This window comes from Sturnus vulgaris, chromosome Z (genome assembly GCF_052056855.1).
Source record: "Sturnus vulgaris isolate bStuVul1 chromosome Z, bStuVul1.hap1, whole genome shotgun sequence".
In the NCBI taxonomy this organism is placed as follows: domain Eukaryota; kingdom Metazoa; phylum Chordata; class Aves; order Passeriformes; family Sturnidae; genus Sturnus; species Sturnus vulgaris.
In genome coordinates this window covers 64,826,156-64,845,189 of record NC_142283.1, presented here as the reverse complement: position 1 = coordinate 64,845,189, position 19,034 = coordinate 64,826,156, and the positions used below count along the sequence as shown (strand labels likewise).

At 37.3% G+C, this 19,034-nt stretch overlaps 1 protein-coding gene across 5 annotated transcripts in view; it reads right to left on the bottom strand.

Moving 5' to 3' along the window:
* Window positions 1–19,034, bottom strand: part of SLC38A9 (solute carrier family 38 member 9) — a 45,970-nt gene that overhangs the window by 24,939 nt on the left and 1,997 nt on the right. For 3 of the 5 annotated variants that reach the window (XM_014887039.2, XM_088156100.1, XM_088156101.1), the window contains exons 2-8: window positions 14,512–14,658; window positions 6,501–6,633; window positions 5,775–5,896; window positions 5,567–5,630; window positions 5,368–5,461; window positions 4,220–4,390; window positions 1,679–1,738 (exon numbers count right to left, since the gene is read on the bottom strand). In XM_014887039.2, coding sequence (XP_014742525.1) covers window positions 1,679–1,738; window positions 4,220–4,390; window positions 5,368–5,461; window positions 5,567–5,630; window positions 5,775–5,896; window positions 6,501–6,633; window positions 14,512–14,615 — 748 coding nt within the window. In that variant the 5' untranslated portion in view covers window positions 14,616–14,658. Of the gene's footprint in view, window positions 1–1,678; window positions 1,739–4,219; window positions 4,391–5,367; window positions 5,462–5,566; window positions 5,631–5,774; window positions 5,897–6,500; window positions 6,634–13,731; window positions 13,861–14,511; window positions 14,659–19,034 lie in introns of those variants that run through there. The other 2 variants (XM_088156102.1, XM_014887041.2) reach the window with 2 other exon arrangements.

Below are 19,034 nucleotides of genomic sequence, written 5' to 3'. Positions count from 1 at the left end.
GACTGTATCAACCAAAATGCAAGCGCACCTCTGTACAGAAGAGCCTGAATTACTGTAAATTGCTCTACAAACAAACAAACAAGCAAAGGATTACAACAAAACTACTGTAACAATTGGTAGGTCAAAAACTCATACGCAGAACAAAAACACTCTTGTCTTTGTGCCATGACAGGGGCAAGTACATCACTGCCAAACAACATGGTACAACAGATTTAAGATGTGGTCCAGTAACACTGCTAAGAGGGAATGTCATACTCATCTTACATGGAGGCTGATCAATGGCAGCACCTGACAAAGTGACTGGAAAAAAATCAATCAAAAAGACCCCCTGAGGAACACATGCCTATGAAGTGCTGTGTTGAAATATAAAACTTACTGTTCTCCTAATGTCTTATTTAAAATCTTGGCATCCCACAATACTCGATAGGCAGTATCCTACACTATCTGCATTCCCATTCTGTCAAAAAGGCAAAAGCATAAAAAGCGTTCTGACAAATTTCTTGCTTAAAAGAGGATTGTTTCACAAACCTTGAAAATTGCTTTTGCTCTTACTGATCGCCTTGGTAGCCCTGAATGTCCTGTCAAGAGTCACTTGAACATCTGGCAGCCCTCAATTTTGTGTAGCAGCTGCTTTACATCTTCTAGTTGGTGGAGGATAGTGTGGAATTGTCTACTTTGCCTCCAAGTTATAACCCCTGCTGCCTAAGCATGAGAGAGAACAGCAGAAGCAGGAGAGAGCACAGATTGGTGCCTAGCTGGCAAGGACTGTTAAAGGAGCAGGATTCAACACCAGCTCAAATGCAAATCAACTGGTTTTCAGAATTATTTCTCAACTCCTTTGCCTAACTCCAACATCTGCTCTCCAGAAACACAGCTGCAGCTAGTGTTACACACAGCTGCTCAGCTGGTAGTGATATGTTTCCCCATTCCTCATGCACTCAGGATAGAGAAAGCTTTCTGCTTCCTCAGAAACGGATTCAGTCACTATCACAGAGGCAGAAATGATTCAGGGGTCGACAATGCCTACCTTGCTTTGCTGCTGTCTTCACTCTACATTATTCTGCCTACTTGAGAACCTGGAACAGATCTATGTTCATACTTGACTGCAGTTTCTTCCCTTAGTTGTGCAAATGTCAGACTCTCCAAAAAGCACAAGCAGAGGCTCAAGTAGCCTGACATTTGTTTCTTTTTTGCACTCAGCATTGAAAAAGCTGTTCTTACATAAGTTTTTAAAAAAATAATCTTGCTGCAGAACTTGCTGCCCCAGCCAAGATTTTAAACAGTAAACAGAACTAAGGCGCCTCACATTTAGGGTGTGAAAGTTAAAATTCCTTAAGGCAATTCCTCATTGTGAAACTACTGTTAAAAAGTTAACCATCAGGCTTTTAAGGAGGATGTATCTGGGCATACAGAAACTTGTAACTGGCTTTTCAATACTTATTCTCACCCCCACTTTCTTTACTTATTTTTCACTTCCCCAGTTATTCAGATCTCCAAGTGCGTGGTTACTTGTGGAAGTACAAATCCCAGATAGAAAACTATAGTTTTTAAAGAAACACATAGTTACAACTCATGATATATACTTTGTAACTAAAATGTGGTTAGGTGTTGAAACATGATGATTTGCCTTTAAGCCCCCACCCCAAAACTGGAAACACATATTGTAATTGCTTCTTACCTTTGTTACTTCCATTGGTGCCAGGAACAATATCTGTTACATTAATGTCATGAACGAAGTCTGCAAAGAAGAAAATCTCACTATCAATGTCTCATACCTGTTATTAGGCTTTCATCTGTTGACTTGACTAAAATCAAGAAAATATTTTGAAAAACTACATCAGAGGCACAACACAGCAGCTTGCACTCCCTCTAGACCCAAGTGAAATTTTTCAAACTACTGTAGAAGTGTTTTAAAGTAGCTCTGAAAATAATACATTGTATTACTTTCTTATCAGAAGCCCTGCCTGTCTATAAATTTCCCAAGACTCCTCACGCCCAGGATTCCTGTTCCACAAGCACACCTCCACTTTTCCCAGATACTCAGTTGGTAGTGTTGAATAGTAAGCCAGTGAGGAGATGAATCTTAAATCCAGCCTCTTTTGGGACAGAAAAAAGGGGCATGCAAACACACCCCTAGTCCAGACAGTGTTATACAGAAAAAGCTTCCCTTACTGATTTTCTAATATTTTCTTTTTCACAAGAGGCTCTGTGGGATGCTTTTTCCATGTTTCCATGGCAAACTCTGGAAAAATGTTTTAAGCCTCACTGTCATATAGGCATCTCTGGTACCATTTTATTTCCAGGACACTCCTGTGCTACTTCACTGCTATACCCCACCAGTTATTTCCAAGTTTCTGTAACCTCACCTTTAAAAGGGTATTGGACAGCAATTTCATTATATATATTTATGAATTATATATATATATATACACACACAGAAAATGCTCCATCAGCTTGAATTAGTGTGTCACTGGTTAAATTTTTCTTCTGTTGCATGTGGATGTGTTATGTGCACAGAAAATCAATGGGGCAGTTGGCTTCAGATTTTTTAAATACAATTAAAAGCAGCTTGTTTCTCATAAAGAAAGCAAAAAGTCTTGTGGGAAGAAAAGTGTTTCTTCTTTTTTTATTTTGATTTATGACACCCTGAATCACAAATAAGTTTCTCATACTTGCTTCCACTAGTTCAGAGCACATAACAGTCAGAAGATTTTAGTTAAATCACTGTTTCGTGTTCCTAATTTTAAAAGGTACCTAGTGAGAAGCCATCAAAATAGCTCTTATAGAATTAAACCACTTTCAAATTTGTTATAGATGTCAACTTCTGTTTCTTCTGTATTTAAAAAGCAGTTTAGGACTGGCAATTACATTTGTGGATTTTGTTTTTCCCATAAAACAAAAACTGAACAAGACCATGCAACACCATGTAAAAGAAAAGACATGATATTGCACTCAGCTAACAATTCTGGAATTCTTTGTGTAGACTTCTAGACCATCCTCCTGCAGGAAATCAATTTTTCCCCATCTAAATTGTATGTGCAGATGTTTTAAGAAGTCATCTGAATGTATTAAACATAGTAGCCTGCTTAGAATACTTAGAAACACATGGCTAGAAGATGCCATTGTTTCAAACCTACATCCTATTATGTATTTTATTACCTAGTAATTAAGATTCATTAATTAATTCATTAATTATGAAAGTTAGGACAAGAAGACAGAGATTGTTATCTCAGACCAAACAATTTAAATAAGAACTCCAGTATAGGTAAGGGATAAAATACATGCCAGTCCCATGGAAAAGCAGGATTTTTTTTCCTAGAAAATAAAGACTTTTTCACCATTTTGAATTTTGCTTATTAGAATTGGCATTATTTCATTCAGAATAATTTAAGATTAAAGTGTTAATCTTATTAAAAAACCCTGAAGTCTAAAATGAAGTGGCTGTAACACCAAATAATTTAGGTCAACTATAAAATTAATCAGTCATTAACCAATATAGTAAAGTATGCCCTATAGGGATGGTGCAAATTCTAATTAAACACTTTGCAACAGGCTTAAGTGTCTGCGCTGTTATTTGCCCAGAGATAATCTTCAAAACAGAATATTTTACATCTTAGTCAACCTACTCAATGTTGTGAGTCAGATTTCCAAAGCTCTCAATTCCATCAGCCATTCCCACAACTCTGCATTGATTATGCACACAAATGCTCACATGCCTGTGCATGTACCAGCGTATAAAAACCCAGTGTGCATTCTTTTGTAGCAATGCTACACTAAGAATCATTTTTACTGGGATACAGTTCATTGCTTCCCCATGGACACTTGCAAAAACTTCCTACACGGCAATACTTTAAGAGTGTTTGTTGAAATCTATAATGAAACCGTATTTTTTCCATTATCCTGAATAAATACATGGCTGTTCAAATAGATACACCCATGCAAAAAAAAAAAAAGGGGAATGAAAATATAGTGGAATCAAGCAACCAGGTTTAGGTTGTTTAAACTATACCAAGAGAACTACACTTTGAGAAATTGAAAAAGTGGCTTTGAAAACACACAGGACTTTGCCCATAACACCATACATAGTTGTCAATTGATTTTTCATGCAATGTGGCAGTAAAATCAGGATTACATAAAACGGACAATTCTTTTTCAGTATAAGGCAGTCTTGATCTTTACAAAGGATTGCTGTAAAACTTAACCAAAAGTATATACTTACTGTATATAAATTTTCCTGTGTTGAACAGAAAGTTGGACATAAGTACCCAATAAACAACCATGGCTCCAACAAGTGATATCATAGAAAATAAGAGGCTTGACCATTGACCAAAGGATCCAAAGTAATACCTGCAAACATCTGGGAATTCCCAGTTTGAGGTATCTGTTAAAGCTGAAAAGATACAAAAACCAAAAATATATCTAAACAAAATGTTACATTAGAGTCTTTAGAACTATTCATGACAAAATGTGGGGTTTCTTTAGAATATTCTCACGCACATTCACAGTGCTTTCAAGGACTAAGAAAATTGCCAGTAACTTTAAAATATAGCACTCATTGAGTGTTTGACTGAAGAAGCCTGAAGTAGACACTTTTATTGTGGCCATACTACTGCTTTTGAATACTTTCAGAAGCACTGAAACAAGACATGGCAAAAACGCCACCATTAATTTGCAGCTAAAGCATTTTGAAGGAGTTGTGGCAAAGTAGGCCAGAGTTCTATGAGCTATTCCTCAACAATGCCCTGAAATTAGTTCAGTCACAAACTGACAAAGGTCTTAATGGCCTTTTTTTGAGTAAGTGAGAGGTTAGTTTATACACAAAAGCACCAACCAAAGAGCTGCAAGATGAGTTTTGAATAAAAGTACATTCTAATTAGAGCCACTGTCAGTGACTGCTTCAGCCGCTGACTGTACTTAAGAGTTCTTTCAGTATAGAATACACACAAATATTAGAGTAATACAGGCATAGAGCACAAGGGGACACAGCTACAGCCCATGCTGTTCCACTGTGCAAGTTGATCAGACCTGATGCAGAGAACTGGACAGTGCTTATGGAGAAAAGATGCCTCTAACTCCCCAAGTCCTCAGAAACTTAGTAAGCAAACATCTGAAACCCTGCTTGCTAAGAGTCTGTGTTTGGCTATAATACTTAGGTCCCAAGCAACTGAAGGAATATGTAGTAAGGAAAGACAGTCATTTAGCATACAGAGCTTAGACACAGACTACAAAAATAGAGAGATATTCAAAGAACAGCTTTTATTTGCACGCCAGGTCTAACATATAGTAAAGACACATACAAACAGAGTCTAATACATATTGGTATTTCACACTTAAAGTATTTGCATGATGAAGCTTTGGATTTCTTACGTATCATTTGCCGTGATTTCACAACTCTGTAACAACAATAGAGAGTCAAAATGCCCATGAGTAAGATGAGAATAATTCCAGACGTGAAGCCTGCCTGTTAAGAGGGAGAAATATTTTATTTATGAATATACCACAAAAAAAGAAGAGTAAACCATGTTGCCACAAACATTTTCATACGCATATATTTTTCATAGTTTACCTGTTTTATTCCCCATGGGATACTTAATATGGATGTACCCATCATGGTATTCCATATCATAAATCTAGGAAGAAAAAATTCAGTGAATTTTTTAAGAACCACTCTTACTTCATATTATCTTCTTAGTTAACAACAGTTATGTTGTTAATACAGAACATTCAATAATAATGCATTTTGAGGCTATTATATGGCAAGGTGTTTAACATACATTGTCACTAGACTGGAGTTTTTACCATAGCCATCTGTGCAACTGTCAACTTTAAAAGCAGTTCCTAATGGACTGTATACGTAGATTTCATCAGGAGCTGGGAGTACGTGATCAGGAGCAATCTAATAAATAGATAAAAAGCAAGACTGATTAGTAACATCAATATAACTAATTTTCCTGAATACAACATGTCAACTATTTTAAGTCACAAAATATTTCCAGGAAATTACATAAAAAAATTTTTTTTAATTAAAAAAAATAAAAAAAGGTTGTACTACACTAATTCTCTTCCTGGGGGGGGGAAACCCAACAAACAGTTGACAGAATTTCTAGCTAGATATTTTTCTTCTGCAAAATGTGTGTAAACACACTATGAATAGATCATGCTAGCTCAACAGTTCAATTACTGCAGCTGAACACTGCTTTAATCTTATAAAAGATAAAACAAGATAAAATGGTGGGAGAAACCTGGGCAGCCTGGATCACTGTTTAAAAAATCATGCTGTTTGTATATTTTCTTTTAATGGCGAAGGCATTGCACAAGAAGTAAATAACAGCTTGTGACAAAACCTTTCTAAGGCACTCAGTTACTAGATACTTGATTCAAAGCAAGCTGCAGAACCATTCTCCCCCAATTTTTATTTCTGTTGCTTATATAAATCCAGGTTGTGTAAGACCCAACATGCCAGAGGCCACCCAGTTAATGAGGTCCTGTCTTTGCCTTACCAATGCCCTGTCTGCAGGGGATGTGAGCCTGCTATAATAATGAATCCGCTTATTCATTGCTGAAGCTTCATCAGTGACTCTTTGCATGTCATCATTATCACTGACTATGTTTGTAGGCTCCACGTGAAATGGTCTAAAAGAGGAGAAAAAAAAGGGAAAAAAAGAAAACTCTTAAAACCATGGAACACAGGATCTAATATACAACTCAGAGAGCAGCTCAGCAACATTCAGAATGGTTTCATCATTCACTGACACAAGGCAAATGCAAAAATATCAATCAATGCCATTGAGGGAAGCTGTCATGCATGAAAGAACTGTGAGTTTATATTTCCATAATATATCCATATTAAAATGGCCTCCAGCCCAGATTCTGTGGAGCACATTAATATCAGACCTAATACCCAGCTGCTAGTTTTCAACAATGAATCACACACAGAAATACATGTTAATAAGCTTAGGCAAGCTTATTAGCGCTTATAACTAGAACTAGCGATGAAGAACAGAGGTAAAAATGTAAAGCATGAGAATGCAGAAGCAGAAAGCAGAGAAAGAGGAATGAGTGATGGCAGTGAGGACCACCTATGAAAAGACTAGGAACAACTACTCTAGCTGAAAACAGTATATGGAATTGTGTTTACTGGGGAAGGAACCAAGCCCAAATAAGTCCATGTGCTCATACTATCTTTAAGTCAAGGCAATGAGGAATGGATTACGTCTCCCTTCCCTCTACTTTCCTTTACTCCACCTCACTAAGACTACAGGCATGGTCACGGCTGCCAAAGGAGAAAGAGGGAACATCACATGCCCCTCATTTTCTCTGCACACCCACAGAGGTACAGAGCAAGCACTGTGAAAGCTGCTCCTGAAGCTACAACACAATGCAAATACCTTTTCATGCAAGGAGCACTACCAGACAAATGTGTCCAAATAATGATATTGCTGAGATTTTTTTTTTCTAACTCAAGTACAATTTACTTCCATATAGGCATATTATGCTCTTGCATAAAAACAACATTGACTCCTAGCACTGAGAGACTAATTTCTCAAATGAGACAGAGGACACTGGTGTCCTCTAAGCCTTAATACATCCACAGGTTTTTCCTTTTAGCAGTGCTTTTAATTTTTAAAACTACCACAACAGCTTTCTGAGCTTCCTCTTCCAGACTGATGTTTAAATCACTCATAAACCCACAGAAGCAGAGATCCAACAAGTTACCAACCACTAAGAACAGAAACTAGGTCAGCAATAAAGCCATGCCATTTATTCTGTAATATGAGCAAAATCTATTTGAATTTACTGTTTTTCAATATTCATTTCTGTTTCAGACTACAAAGAGACTTGGGCAACCCCTCCAACCACAGTTCTCAATAAGATCCATAAAAAAGTTCCCAATGAATCACTTACACATTTGTACTATGACACCACCTGTTATCTACAAGGCAGATAATGAATAGAGTTCTGAAGTTCTTTGCTCTATCTTTGAAAGAGAGGAAGATAGGTTCGTATTCCTGTGTGCTTCAGGGGAGACAGTAAGTGTGAGTATCTATGAAAGTAAGAAAACCTGACCCACAAAAGGGGAAAATAGAGAATACAAACTTCCATCTCCACAAATTCATTCTTTCTTTTATCTTAAACTTAATTCTTACATATCCCTTCATCATGGAAAACATGGCTTAGATTTGCTAAGTCATTTCCTACTTACTGAAATGAAAATGAACACTTTTAAATTTTTAAAAAATTCTCAATTTACTCTTCTTCCTATGATTATGACATGATGAGGGAAATACGTGTTTTATGTGTGTGCTTTAGTGGTGCTCTTATAAGGAATTTAGAAAGATATCTCAATGTAAAAGAAACAAATTTTAAACAATAGCTTTACTACTCAAAACACAGGCTAACATGGAGCTAATTTACGCCACATGTAGGTAATGTACAAAAATACTAATGGACTGTCAGTTCCAAAGGACTTTACTTGTTTTAGCTTAAAATTTATTAGATTGCGCAAATTACTGGACACAACCAAAAAAAATATTTAATTAGAAGACCTGTAAAATAAAGACTGTAGTCATGAAAACAGGGAAAACAACTTGTTTAAATGCTGCCCAACTTCCAGTTAGCTCTCTGCTGTTTTCTTTTTGGATCACTGACATGCGCTATATTTAGAACACTTAAATGTATGTGTTTTGCTAATTATACAGCAGCTGCATAGAGTGAAGGCCTTCCCCTCTTTCCTCATCTCCATTTAATATTACTAGTATATCCCCATAAACTTCCACTGCAACTGTGGAAAGGTTACAGTGGGACAAAGTCCACATTTTATTTCTAAGTGAGTAGATCTGTGACAAAGATTTATTTCAAAATGGTGTCCAACAACTGCTAGCATGGATGCCAAAGAAAATTCTAGCAGAGTATAAGACAGCCAGAGATTATTTTTTAAAGCAATGCCGGTGAAAGCTAAGGATGATTCTAAAATTAAAGTAACAGAAAACATGTATACAACATCCTATTTTGTGGGGAAAGCAGTGTTGTCAGTGACCAAACAAATATAAAGAAAATAAATTATGTGTAGCAAAGACCTATCTGTAGGTAAGAAATTGTTTAAAGAAAGACATTTCATTTTCTTCAGTATTATAAAGAATCTGGATTAAACAAGCAACTTATGATCTAGCACAAAACAAAAGAATATGATCCAGAATCTAATCTACGGGTGAGGAAAATACAATTAAACAATCAGTAGGAAATTGTTTATACCTATTGCTTCTGCTTCCTGACTAGAGGAGTGCATATGTTTACTGTTGCTAGTACTTGGGCTACTTCCCTTCTTGATCCCTGCTACTGTGCATCTGTTGAGAATGAAAATTATATAAAGCAGCAGTTAATTTTACTTCTTCCAGGGCACCATTGCACCACTAGCCCTGCTGAGCAAGTGACGGCTAAAACATACTGATCACCCATCAATTTTATGTTATTTGCAGATCTCCTTGAAAACATCAGTCTGACTTGGAAGCTGTGTGAGCAGGCTGGGAGGCATGCTGCCTACCCCGATCTCCAATAGGAGAGTGTAGAATTCTGTCTGGGGTCAAGGACAAGGTACTGCTCCCAGCAATACCCAGATCAAAGACTGGTTGTAGGCCACACTCAAACAGGAGTCTGAGAAGCTCTCTCAGGAACTCAAAGAAGTTCTCAAAGACTGAGATTTTTGAAGTCCAAAGCAGGCAAGTAGGATATAATCTGGGATATATTTTGAAAAACTCTATTTAGGGACCTTATGTCTAGCAGGCCAGCACTCTACACATGCAAGTATTAGCAGCTACAACACATTCCTATTAAAAAAATCTGATTTATACAGGCAACTATATCATATCTCTCACATGGCAAAATGATTATGAAAAGAACGTTGGACAATGTGATCTGGGGGGAAAGATTACATGACTATAATTATGATGTGAAACAATGCAGACAATTACCATGCACTGAGATAAACTATATCCCTTGAATTTCATCCACACTGAAAGACACAATCACAATTACTATTTCAGCAGCTAGCCTGAAAAAAAGTGCTCTTTTATCAGGGCACACCAGTAAAACAGAGCTGTTTTCCACAGTACCATGAGAATGGACAACTTGCAGGACCTCATGTAGGAGGTCCTCATCTTCTACACATTACAGCCAGCAGGTGTGTTTCAGAAACCATTCCCAGAAAACCTGCAGCTACACTCATCTAGAGCTGGTCTAGAAAAAGAAAGACGAGTACTTCTGTCCAAACTTCCTCACATTTTGAACTTCAGTAGTTCAAGTTCAAGTTCAAGTAGTTCAAAGTTCAAGTGTTGGATTTGAGGACTAGAGAGAACAGCATAATAAGAACACCAGTCAACCATGTAAAATTTTGCATAAGGGTGCTACATTCATCTTATGGATATTTTCAGCAATGTACTACATCTTGTAGGGCAATGAAGAAGTAAGGTCAAATATCTCAAGAACTTTCAGACGAAATAATACTGTTTTACAAGTACCTTTGCTGAAGTATTCTTAAACATCAAACAACTGGCTCTTGAGAGCTGATCAAAAACATGGTAAGTATTGAGCTATTACAGTATAATAGTTTTTTTGTACCACTAGGTCTTTTAGCTCTACATGACAGTATTAATGACTTTAGACAAGCTTTTCATTTTTAAACAAATATGAAAAAATCTTTACAGGATGCTTTATAATTTCTTTCCTCCATGCAGACCACAAGGAGCCACTTAGCTTACTGCATGGATTTCTTTGACACCCCACATCAATCATTTAGTTTTTAGGGATGCGATGGGATTGTTAGAGAGAAACAAAGCTAGGAAGCTCCTACAGCTTTATGGTCTTACTGAGTTACCAAATTATTACAGGAATGCTGTAAATGGCGCAAGACCAACTAAGGAGTAAAACTGATGCATTATATTGGAAATTAAGGAAAGAAGTAATAAGAATAGGTGGCTATTTCATTATTGGCAATGACCTATCTGGATAGGAGCACCAGGCACTGGAACACACTCTCCAGGGAACTGGCCATGGTATCAAGCCTGCCAGAATTTAAGAAGCATTTGGACAACAGTCTCAGTACATGATCTGATTCTTGGGGGTCCTCCTGTGAAAGGCCAGGAGCTGGATTTGAGGATCCTTGTGGGCCTCTTCCAACTCAGTATCCTCTATGATTATAGGTATCAGTGTGCTTTTCTTAAGGAAATCTATATCAAAGAATTCCACAAGTGACTCGGTTTTTAATTTCTAAGCTGTCTGAATTTACTGAAGCATTAAACAGCGTGCTTACAGTTATTTTGTAAGATCTTCACTCTCTTCGCAACACACTTTATCTAATTTTTTTCTGCATTGACATCACCATTATAGTAACTACAGCACAATCACACAAGTTTCTTAAAATGTTGGATGCAGAACTAAAATAACCTTTTGAAGTATAATATCATTGCTTGCACATTTTAACAAATTAGGAATCACAAGCATTACCACACCACACTTCAGTCATTATTCCTCTTCCCTGTCTAACACAAAAGCTATTTTATTCATCACTTACCAAGAAATATAAAGGTCACCATTCTTTTTAGTTAATAAGAAGCAATATTAGGAATTCACGAAAATGTTGACCACAGACAAACACAGGGAGAGCAAGCAATGGTGTAAAATTATCACATTGGTATGGAGTAGTAAAGGCATAATAGACGCAGGTTGCTGACCATTGCCTACCTTTTCCTAAGTTAAAAGAACTTTGAAAATAAAGGGAATCAACCACTTTTGCATGAAAAAAGCTTCTCTGACTGCCATCTATAGACATTGTTTAATTTACAGGTGTTTAATTTCACTTAGGGATGCCTCCTATGTTCTGGGATGTTCTGGGAACCTGTGGAACTTCAAAAAGAATAGGAAAAAAGGCAGAAGGCTTGATCTCCCTCAAGCAGGAGGCATTGTCATGTTTTTTTCGTATGCAAAAGAACCAGCACAAAACATAAATTGCTTCTTTGAAGGTTCAAGTATTCCTGACTGACAGCTGCAGTATGTGTTGACAATGAAAAGATTTAAGGAGCAGTTTGAAGAAAACAGGAAACGCCCTCTTTTCCATACAGTAATCACCAATAAGCCACTGCAGCAATTCTATTCTAGTTTTTAAAGGGAGCAACAAAATGGGAAAAATACACTGAATACGGTAAAGAGAGAACAATAACATCCTCTTTAAAATTAAACTTAAAATTAATATTTAAATTTAAAATCAAAATTTCCCCCAAATTAGCAAAACAATACCCGGCGAAGTAATTTGCAACTCTAAAAAGCAATTAGCTTGTTGTTCTTAAGTAAACACTGAAAAGCATTCCTTTGAAAAATCCCAAATCCTCCAAGCTGTTAAGAAAACCAAATAACTATGCAAATACCTCAAATCTCAAACAACCCAAACTAAAGTACAAAACAGCACAAAGACAGACAAACAGTAATTACTACAAATCACACACAACACTTGAAGAGCTATCTCAATCAAAGCAAAGTTACCAAGCACTCACTCAGGGTCCAATTTCTGAATACCAAGTTAAAAAAACCAGGAACAAAGTAAGAGCAGAAACACACTGTATTGTACTACTCCATTTTCACTGTTTGATACTTTTATACATAACAACCCTCCTTCCCAAGAGCTGCTATTCCCTGAAGGATTAATGAAGAAGCCCTTTAAACTGTTCACTGCTCTGACCACCACCGACAGAGACTCCAATGGCCTCTTCTTCCTTATTTCTCCTTTTAAAGTGTGGGAGCTGCCTGTTCTAGTACAGCAGCTGAGTTCAAACTTGTTTGAACTATTATATCCAGGCCTTTCTGATATCCCAGGCCTCATGCCCTTCATCCTTGTGCCTCTGCACACCTAGAAGGCAAGAAGGCTAGGTCATGGAAAATGGGAGAAAGAACTCAAGAGAGGAGCAATAAAGACATTTAGGCAGATCTGCAGGACTGGAGGCCGTGAATGTGGGCACACAATTCAAGTACACACTTCTGCTTTTAGGGAGGGAACCAAATGCCACAGCCTTTCATGAAGTTGAGTCTCCAGACCAGAGAAATCACAGGGAAAAAACCCAACTACACAATATGGAAACAATACTAACCTCACTTAGAAAAGTGAGTCTTAGCATTTAGGCATTTCAAAAAACCTCTCTTATTGCTACTGCATTACCACAAAACCTGTAACCCACTGCTCGTCAAATGGAACACATACTTCCTCCAAAAGAAAGTCATACATGCAAATTAGCAGTCTTATTCTGACAGGAGGGAATACTCCACAAAAAGAGAAAGATTTCATCTACATTCATTCACAGTTGCCTTTTCCACCTGAAAGTGCTCTACCATTTCCTTGCCTTTATAAACCCAATTCTGTATGCTTCTACACCTGTGCTCCTTTTGTTGCCCTGGATTCACTCAGACCCTTATCCTCCTCTCTTTACTTGTAGAGGATGTACGTAGGTAGGCTCTCATAGCTTTCCAAAGCTGGAGGCCGACAGCATCAAAGCACTAAACTCAAGAACTTTTTTTTTTGCTGAAGCAGCCTCTGACAACAGTATTTTGTATGCAACAGTGCCACCTTCAGTTCCTACAGGAAAACTGCTTTACTGAAATATGGATGTAAAGAGGAGAAAATTAACCATAAATCGGTCCAAGAGAGGTGCTACGGTGCTATTCCTTCATCTGAACATGCAAAGCTGATACCTTCAGCTAGTATTAGAAGGGCAGGTCCCATTCTGATCTCAGTTTTGGTTCCACGACCAGCTCACAAAAATCTTAACTGCAGCAGAGGAAGTCTCCCATTCCAAACCTCTTTGTGGAGATGTTAAACTTCTAAGAAAACATGTAAAATAATAACTTACATAGAGGTATTATTTTTGAAGGCACAGTAATAAAGCTGGACTGATGAATTTGTCACATTTGCTCAATCTCAGAAAGCACTACACCGTTTTTCTCATAGGCAGTAAAAGTCACTCAGCTCACTTATTACTACCAAATAATGTATTATTCCAGCATCACCTGCAGAATGCATACAGAATCATCTACACATACTGATAGCCATTTCCCTACAACATCAGGCAAACTTTCTTGCATAGTCTCAACATTTCAGTCAGTTGCTCTAAGTGAAAAAAAATCATGCTCCACTATACACACATGTTCCATGTTTGAAGAGCACTTTAAAAGCCTCATGTTGAGCTCTTAATGGAGAACCCTCTGAAATGACGGCAATAGAAAAATTTTATCCTTATAAACAGAACATAGTAAGAACATCTGTTCATCCAATGCTTAGAAATAAAATACTGTCGTATAGTCCTATATACTATATATATATACTGTCATATAGTGACGAAGTAGGAACTGCTTGTACAGAGATCCTGGCTTCCAAATTCTAATCTTCTGGCTTAGTAGGAGTCTGCTGTCAAAATGAAAGATTAAACAACTCTTTTCCTCACAGTAATTCTGTAGTTTCATCTTTCCTCATACCTTTTGCACTTATAGTCTTCTGGATTAAACTGTATATTCATGATTCCATAATTGCTCTCATCACCTCCCACAGGAACCAAGATAGGCTTGGTATCCTCTTCCATATTTGGTGAATGTCTCCTTTTTGATTCTGTCAGTTACTCTAGCCTGGAAAAAAAAGGAAAAAAAGAGATTAGTCCACTGCATTTAAGCAAAACTATGTCCCTGCAATGAGTTTAACACTGGCAGAGTTCCACAGAAGTTCCAGTAAGTAACTTCAAAATGTCACTTAAGAATTCTCATTCCATAATGCAAACATCATGAGGCATGTATGGGACGGACAGTATTTTTTTGAAACACACTATCCAGCCTATAATCTTTTTTAGCACCACAACAGGGCAGTATGAATTAAATATACATTCTAAAGAAGCTGTATTTCTAATGTGTAATGGTACTGCTGAGAATAATCTATCAGTTAGGAGGCTACTGTTTCACTAAATTACTTCAAAGTTTGCAGCAGACACATACGTAGTTTATTCCAGTTCCAGTTTATTTCCCATAAGGATCAGATTATTGCAGTCTACCATGTCCAGGTCTTTTGAATAAAATATAATAAATGGTTTAATAATGCATTAATTATAACTATTATATGCATTTAGGCCACTCTTGGCCAAAGAGTGGGGAGCAGAACGCTTTTAAACTAATGGATTCCTACTCAGATTGAATTACAGGCCTCACATGGGACTTCCTGTGGTCTTGTGTGAAGATAAACAAACATAATGGCTTAACAGCTCTCATCCCTGCTATCTCCTGAAGAATTCCTCCAGCAGGACTCCTTCAAACAAAAATGTCAGAAGCAGGACACTTTCAAACAACAATGGTAGAAGTATCTGTTCTTTCGTAATTTCAGAATGCTTTCAAATGTTAGGCTGATAGAAACACAGATGACAAACAGAGCTGGCACAAGACAAGGAAGGGTAGTGCTGAATGCTTGAAACCTGGAATGGCAACAGAAGAAGATAAGATAGAAAGAATGAGGTGTGCATCATCCTTCTGCATCCTCACAGAAATACACCATAAAGGCCCAATCTCAGAAATCAAACCAACCCAAGTTAAACACTGACATAATTCTATCCCTTCATGGAGCATATTGTCAATCCTCTTCCATTAACCTATCCTGCTAATACCTCTGGCAAAAAACAAAACAGAACAAAAAAAATAATCTGAAGGAGAGGATGAAAAATTAAAGTTATTGGTTTTCAACCACACCTACTCTCCTGGGTTGAAAGAACTGCGGAAGGAAGCATGGAAAAACACTGATGGACAATGTGGCAGGAACTGCAGAAGCATTAAGACTGGTTCAACCTGCCAAGGAAGTGCTTTTTAGAAGACAGACACAGGTAATGGCTCTCTACTCTCAAGGGGAGGGGATCACACCAAACATAACAGTTTTCATAACAGTTTATGGAAACTGTACTCCAAGTTCAAGTCCGGCTTTGACAGCTCAATGGCATTTATGTGATCCCATACTGAACAGGACAAGGAAGACTGACACATTAAAATTAGCCATTCTTTCTTTTGCTTCAAACCCAGATCAGTGTTGAGTTCAGGGCTAGTTATCCATATGCTTGCATGTCTGGGCAAGGGAGGGGATAGTGCCATAGAAGCCATTTCATCTTGTAGTGCTGACAGATTCCTCCTAGTTTGAATATCCATGACAAGAAATTTGAACGGTTACTAAGTTTAAAGGCATTATTTTGAGTTTAAAGGCATGATTGTATCTTGGTCACTTTAGCTCTTTGAGAGGACAGAATATGCAAGTGATAATAATAAAAGCAATCTTAAGATACTTATTTGTACTTGCTGATAGCATACGTTCTCCTACTCTTAATTTTTGTTGTTACACTCCTTAAAGCTTTATTCCTCTACCTTTTTCAGACCCTTTCCAAGGGATCCTCTTACCACCTTCAACTTACTGCTTTCTCTCTTTTGCCACTCCAGCCTTCTATAAAACATCAGTTTTGATTCTTTACCCTGAAGTCCTTCTTCTCCACAATACTGCTTCTGGTTCTTTGGCCCCAGTGAAACATGCTCTTATCCTTCTCAACTACTCTGGTGATGCTTAGCAAATGGATTTCTGCTTCTTTTTTCTGTCTCTCCTATGCACTGCCAAAATTGCCTTCCCAACCCACCTTTACTAAGCACTATATACAAATAGGTATCTTAGTTCATGCTGGTATTTTTACTTCCTTTCATGTGACACACTGTTCCTCTCCAAACTCTTTTTACAGATGCCCTTTTGCACACTTCTACTGCCTCTTATTTTTGTAGAAAGCTCTAGGCTTTCTGCTTTCTCCCTACTGATGCCTTTCCAGTTAATGATGCCTTCCTACCAAAGGCACATCAGCTTCCTGCAATAGCTAAATATTTATGGAACAAAAACACAGGCCCCAGAGATTTCACATACTGCTACACAGACATCCACCCAGTCTTCTGCCATTCCCATTAAAATATGCTATTACTTTCTTTAAGTCTATTCCATTCTTTCTCAAATGAACATCTTGTATTCATTTTATGAACAGATAAACCTAGGTGTCAAACATGATCTCCCTCACTTATTTTGCATTTGCATCTCTCTTAAGAATTTAAATAATACGTCAAATATAGACATAAAAATGCAGATGAAAATTTTAATTCCGAATGCCTGAACTGAAAATTGAAATAAATTCAAACCCCAAATAGTCAATGGTTTTAGCCAGAATCTTCCATAAGATCACAGTATGGACATCTCTTCTTCCACAGACCACGTTTTGTGAGACAGATTAAACAGACATGAAATGCACATCCCTTCCTTAAAACCTGTTAACAGTTGTGTTTTATGAGTGAACTTGATAAATGCTGACAACCAGTTTGATTTTTCTTGCACTTCTGCTGTAAAGAAAGAACACAGATTTTATAGTATTCCATGAAGAAAAATAATCATTCCAAAACACATCACACACTAAGTTTGGCTTGACAGCATGATTTGAGGCTTGTGGAGCTGTTGCTCACTGACTCTTTAGGGTCACTTCAAAGCTGGGTCTGCAAAGACAGCTTATTTTTTAACTACTTATTGTTGATAACAATTAAGTTTGTGACTAGCAAGCTTATGACCAGCAAACTGGCTACTCTACAAATAGATGCAGCTATTAGGCACATAAAGGCAGGAGCTGGATCCAGTACAGTTTAAAGGATAACTGAAAGCAGAAAAGCAAAATAAAGAAGAATTAATCAGACTAATTTCTCTTTTATCTACCATCTATGCCTTTTGACAGGACTGCATGCACAATAAACATTTTTAATACACAGTGAGTTATGCTATGTGAACTTATTGCCTGTTTCCATTACAACAATCTCTTCCCAATTGTTACCTTCATAGTGTATTAGTTAGAGATTTTTCTCTATCTCTATTTTTCTCTGAGTAGCTAATTGTCTTTGTAACCCAAGACACTGATCTATGTTCATCTCACTCAGGAGGTTTCTTTTAAAAACCTGTGATGGGACACAGAATATTGTCTATATTATCTATAGAGCTTACAATCAGGACTGGGATGCCAAAAACAAATAATCCACAACAAAAACCAAAGTTGTTTGACAAACTGCATTCTGCTTGTACATTTTATGATATGACATGGTTATAGCTTCCACGAGACCACTCTTGCATGAAGACAGACTATGATTCTCTGGGAATAAAAGTATGGCTATTTAGAAATGAAGAAGGCTGTTGTACAGACACCCTACTCATTTGTTGTCAAACTGGATTTTCCTGCAAGGGGAAAAGAGTTCTTTTTAGCTGCAGTGTAGCTGGAGTTGGAGATACAAATTCATGGTACTTTGTCTTTAGCAGAGTTTAAAGCAGTGCTATACATTCTGTCCTTCCTTCTCCTGTCTGTCAGCTATTTGTCTTCTTTCCTGCCTTGGTAGTAAGCAGGACTGGGGAAGAGATCTAAAGGTTGAGAAATTAACTTTTACACAAAACTTAGTGATTTGTAGTAAGCACTGCAAAAAACATCCAAGAGGAATGGTAGTTTGTTGAGCAACAGGTAAAGCAGATCATTCTTATGCACAACTGAACTGAACATTATAACTTTGCCACTCTAACAAAACATTCCCTATATCTCAAGTCAGACAGTGAAAAATGTCTGGTTTGATAAAAACAGAAAGTATTTATAATTTATATCATAATTAATACGTACGAACATTATCTAAGTAATTTTCATTTTCATTGAACTTTGCTAAGTTTAATGCTCCAACCTTTGAAGAATTCAACTTTGCAGCCTCTGTCCCTTTAAACATGTTTGTCTGTTTATCCCTGAACAGATACTAGGATTGCTTTGTAGCGTATTTGGTAGTGAACAGAAATTTTCTCAACATACTGCACCCAATATTCCCCTCTAAAAATCCTTTTTGTCTATCTGGACCTTCTGCCATTTGTGTGTCACCATTCAATTGTTCTGTTCTCTTTTTTCCCTTGTAGGGTCCTGCTTTCTGCCTTCCTCAACTAC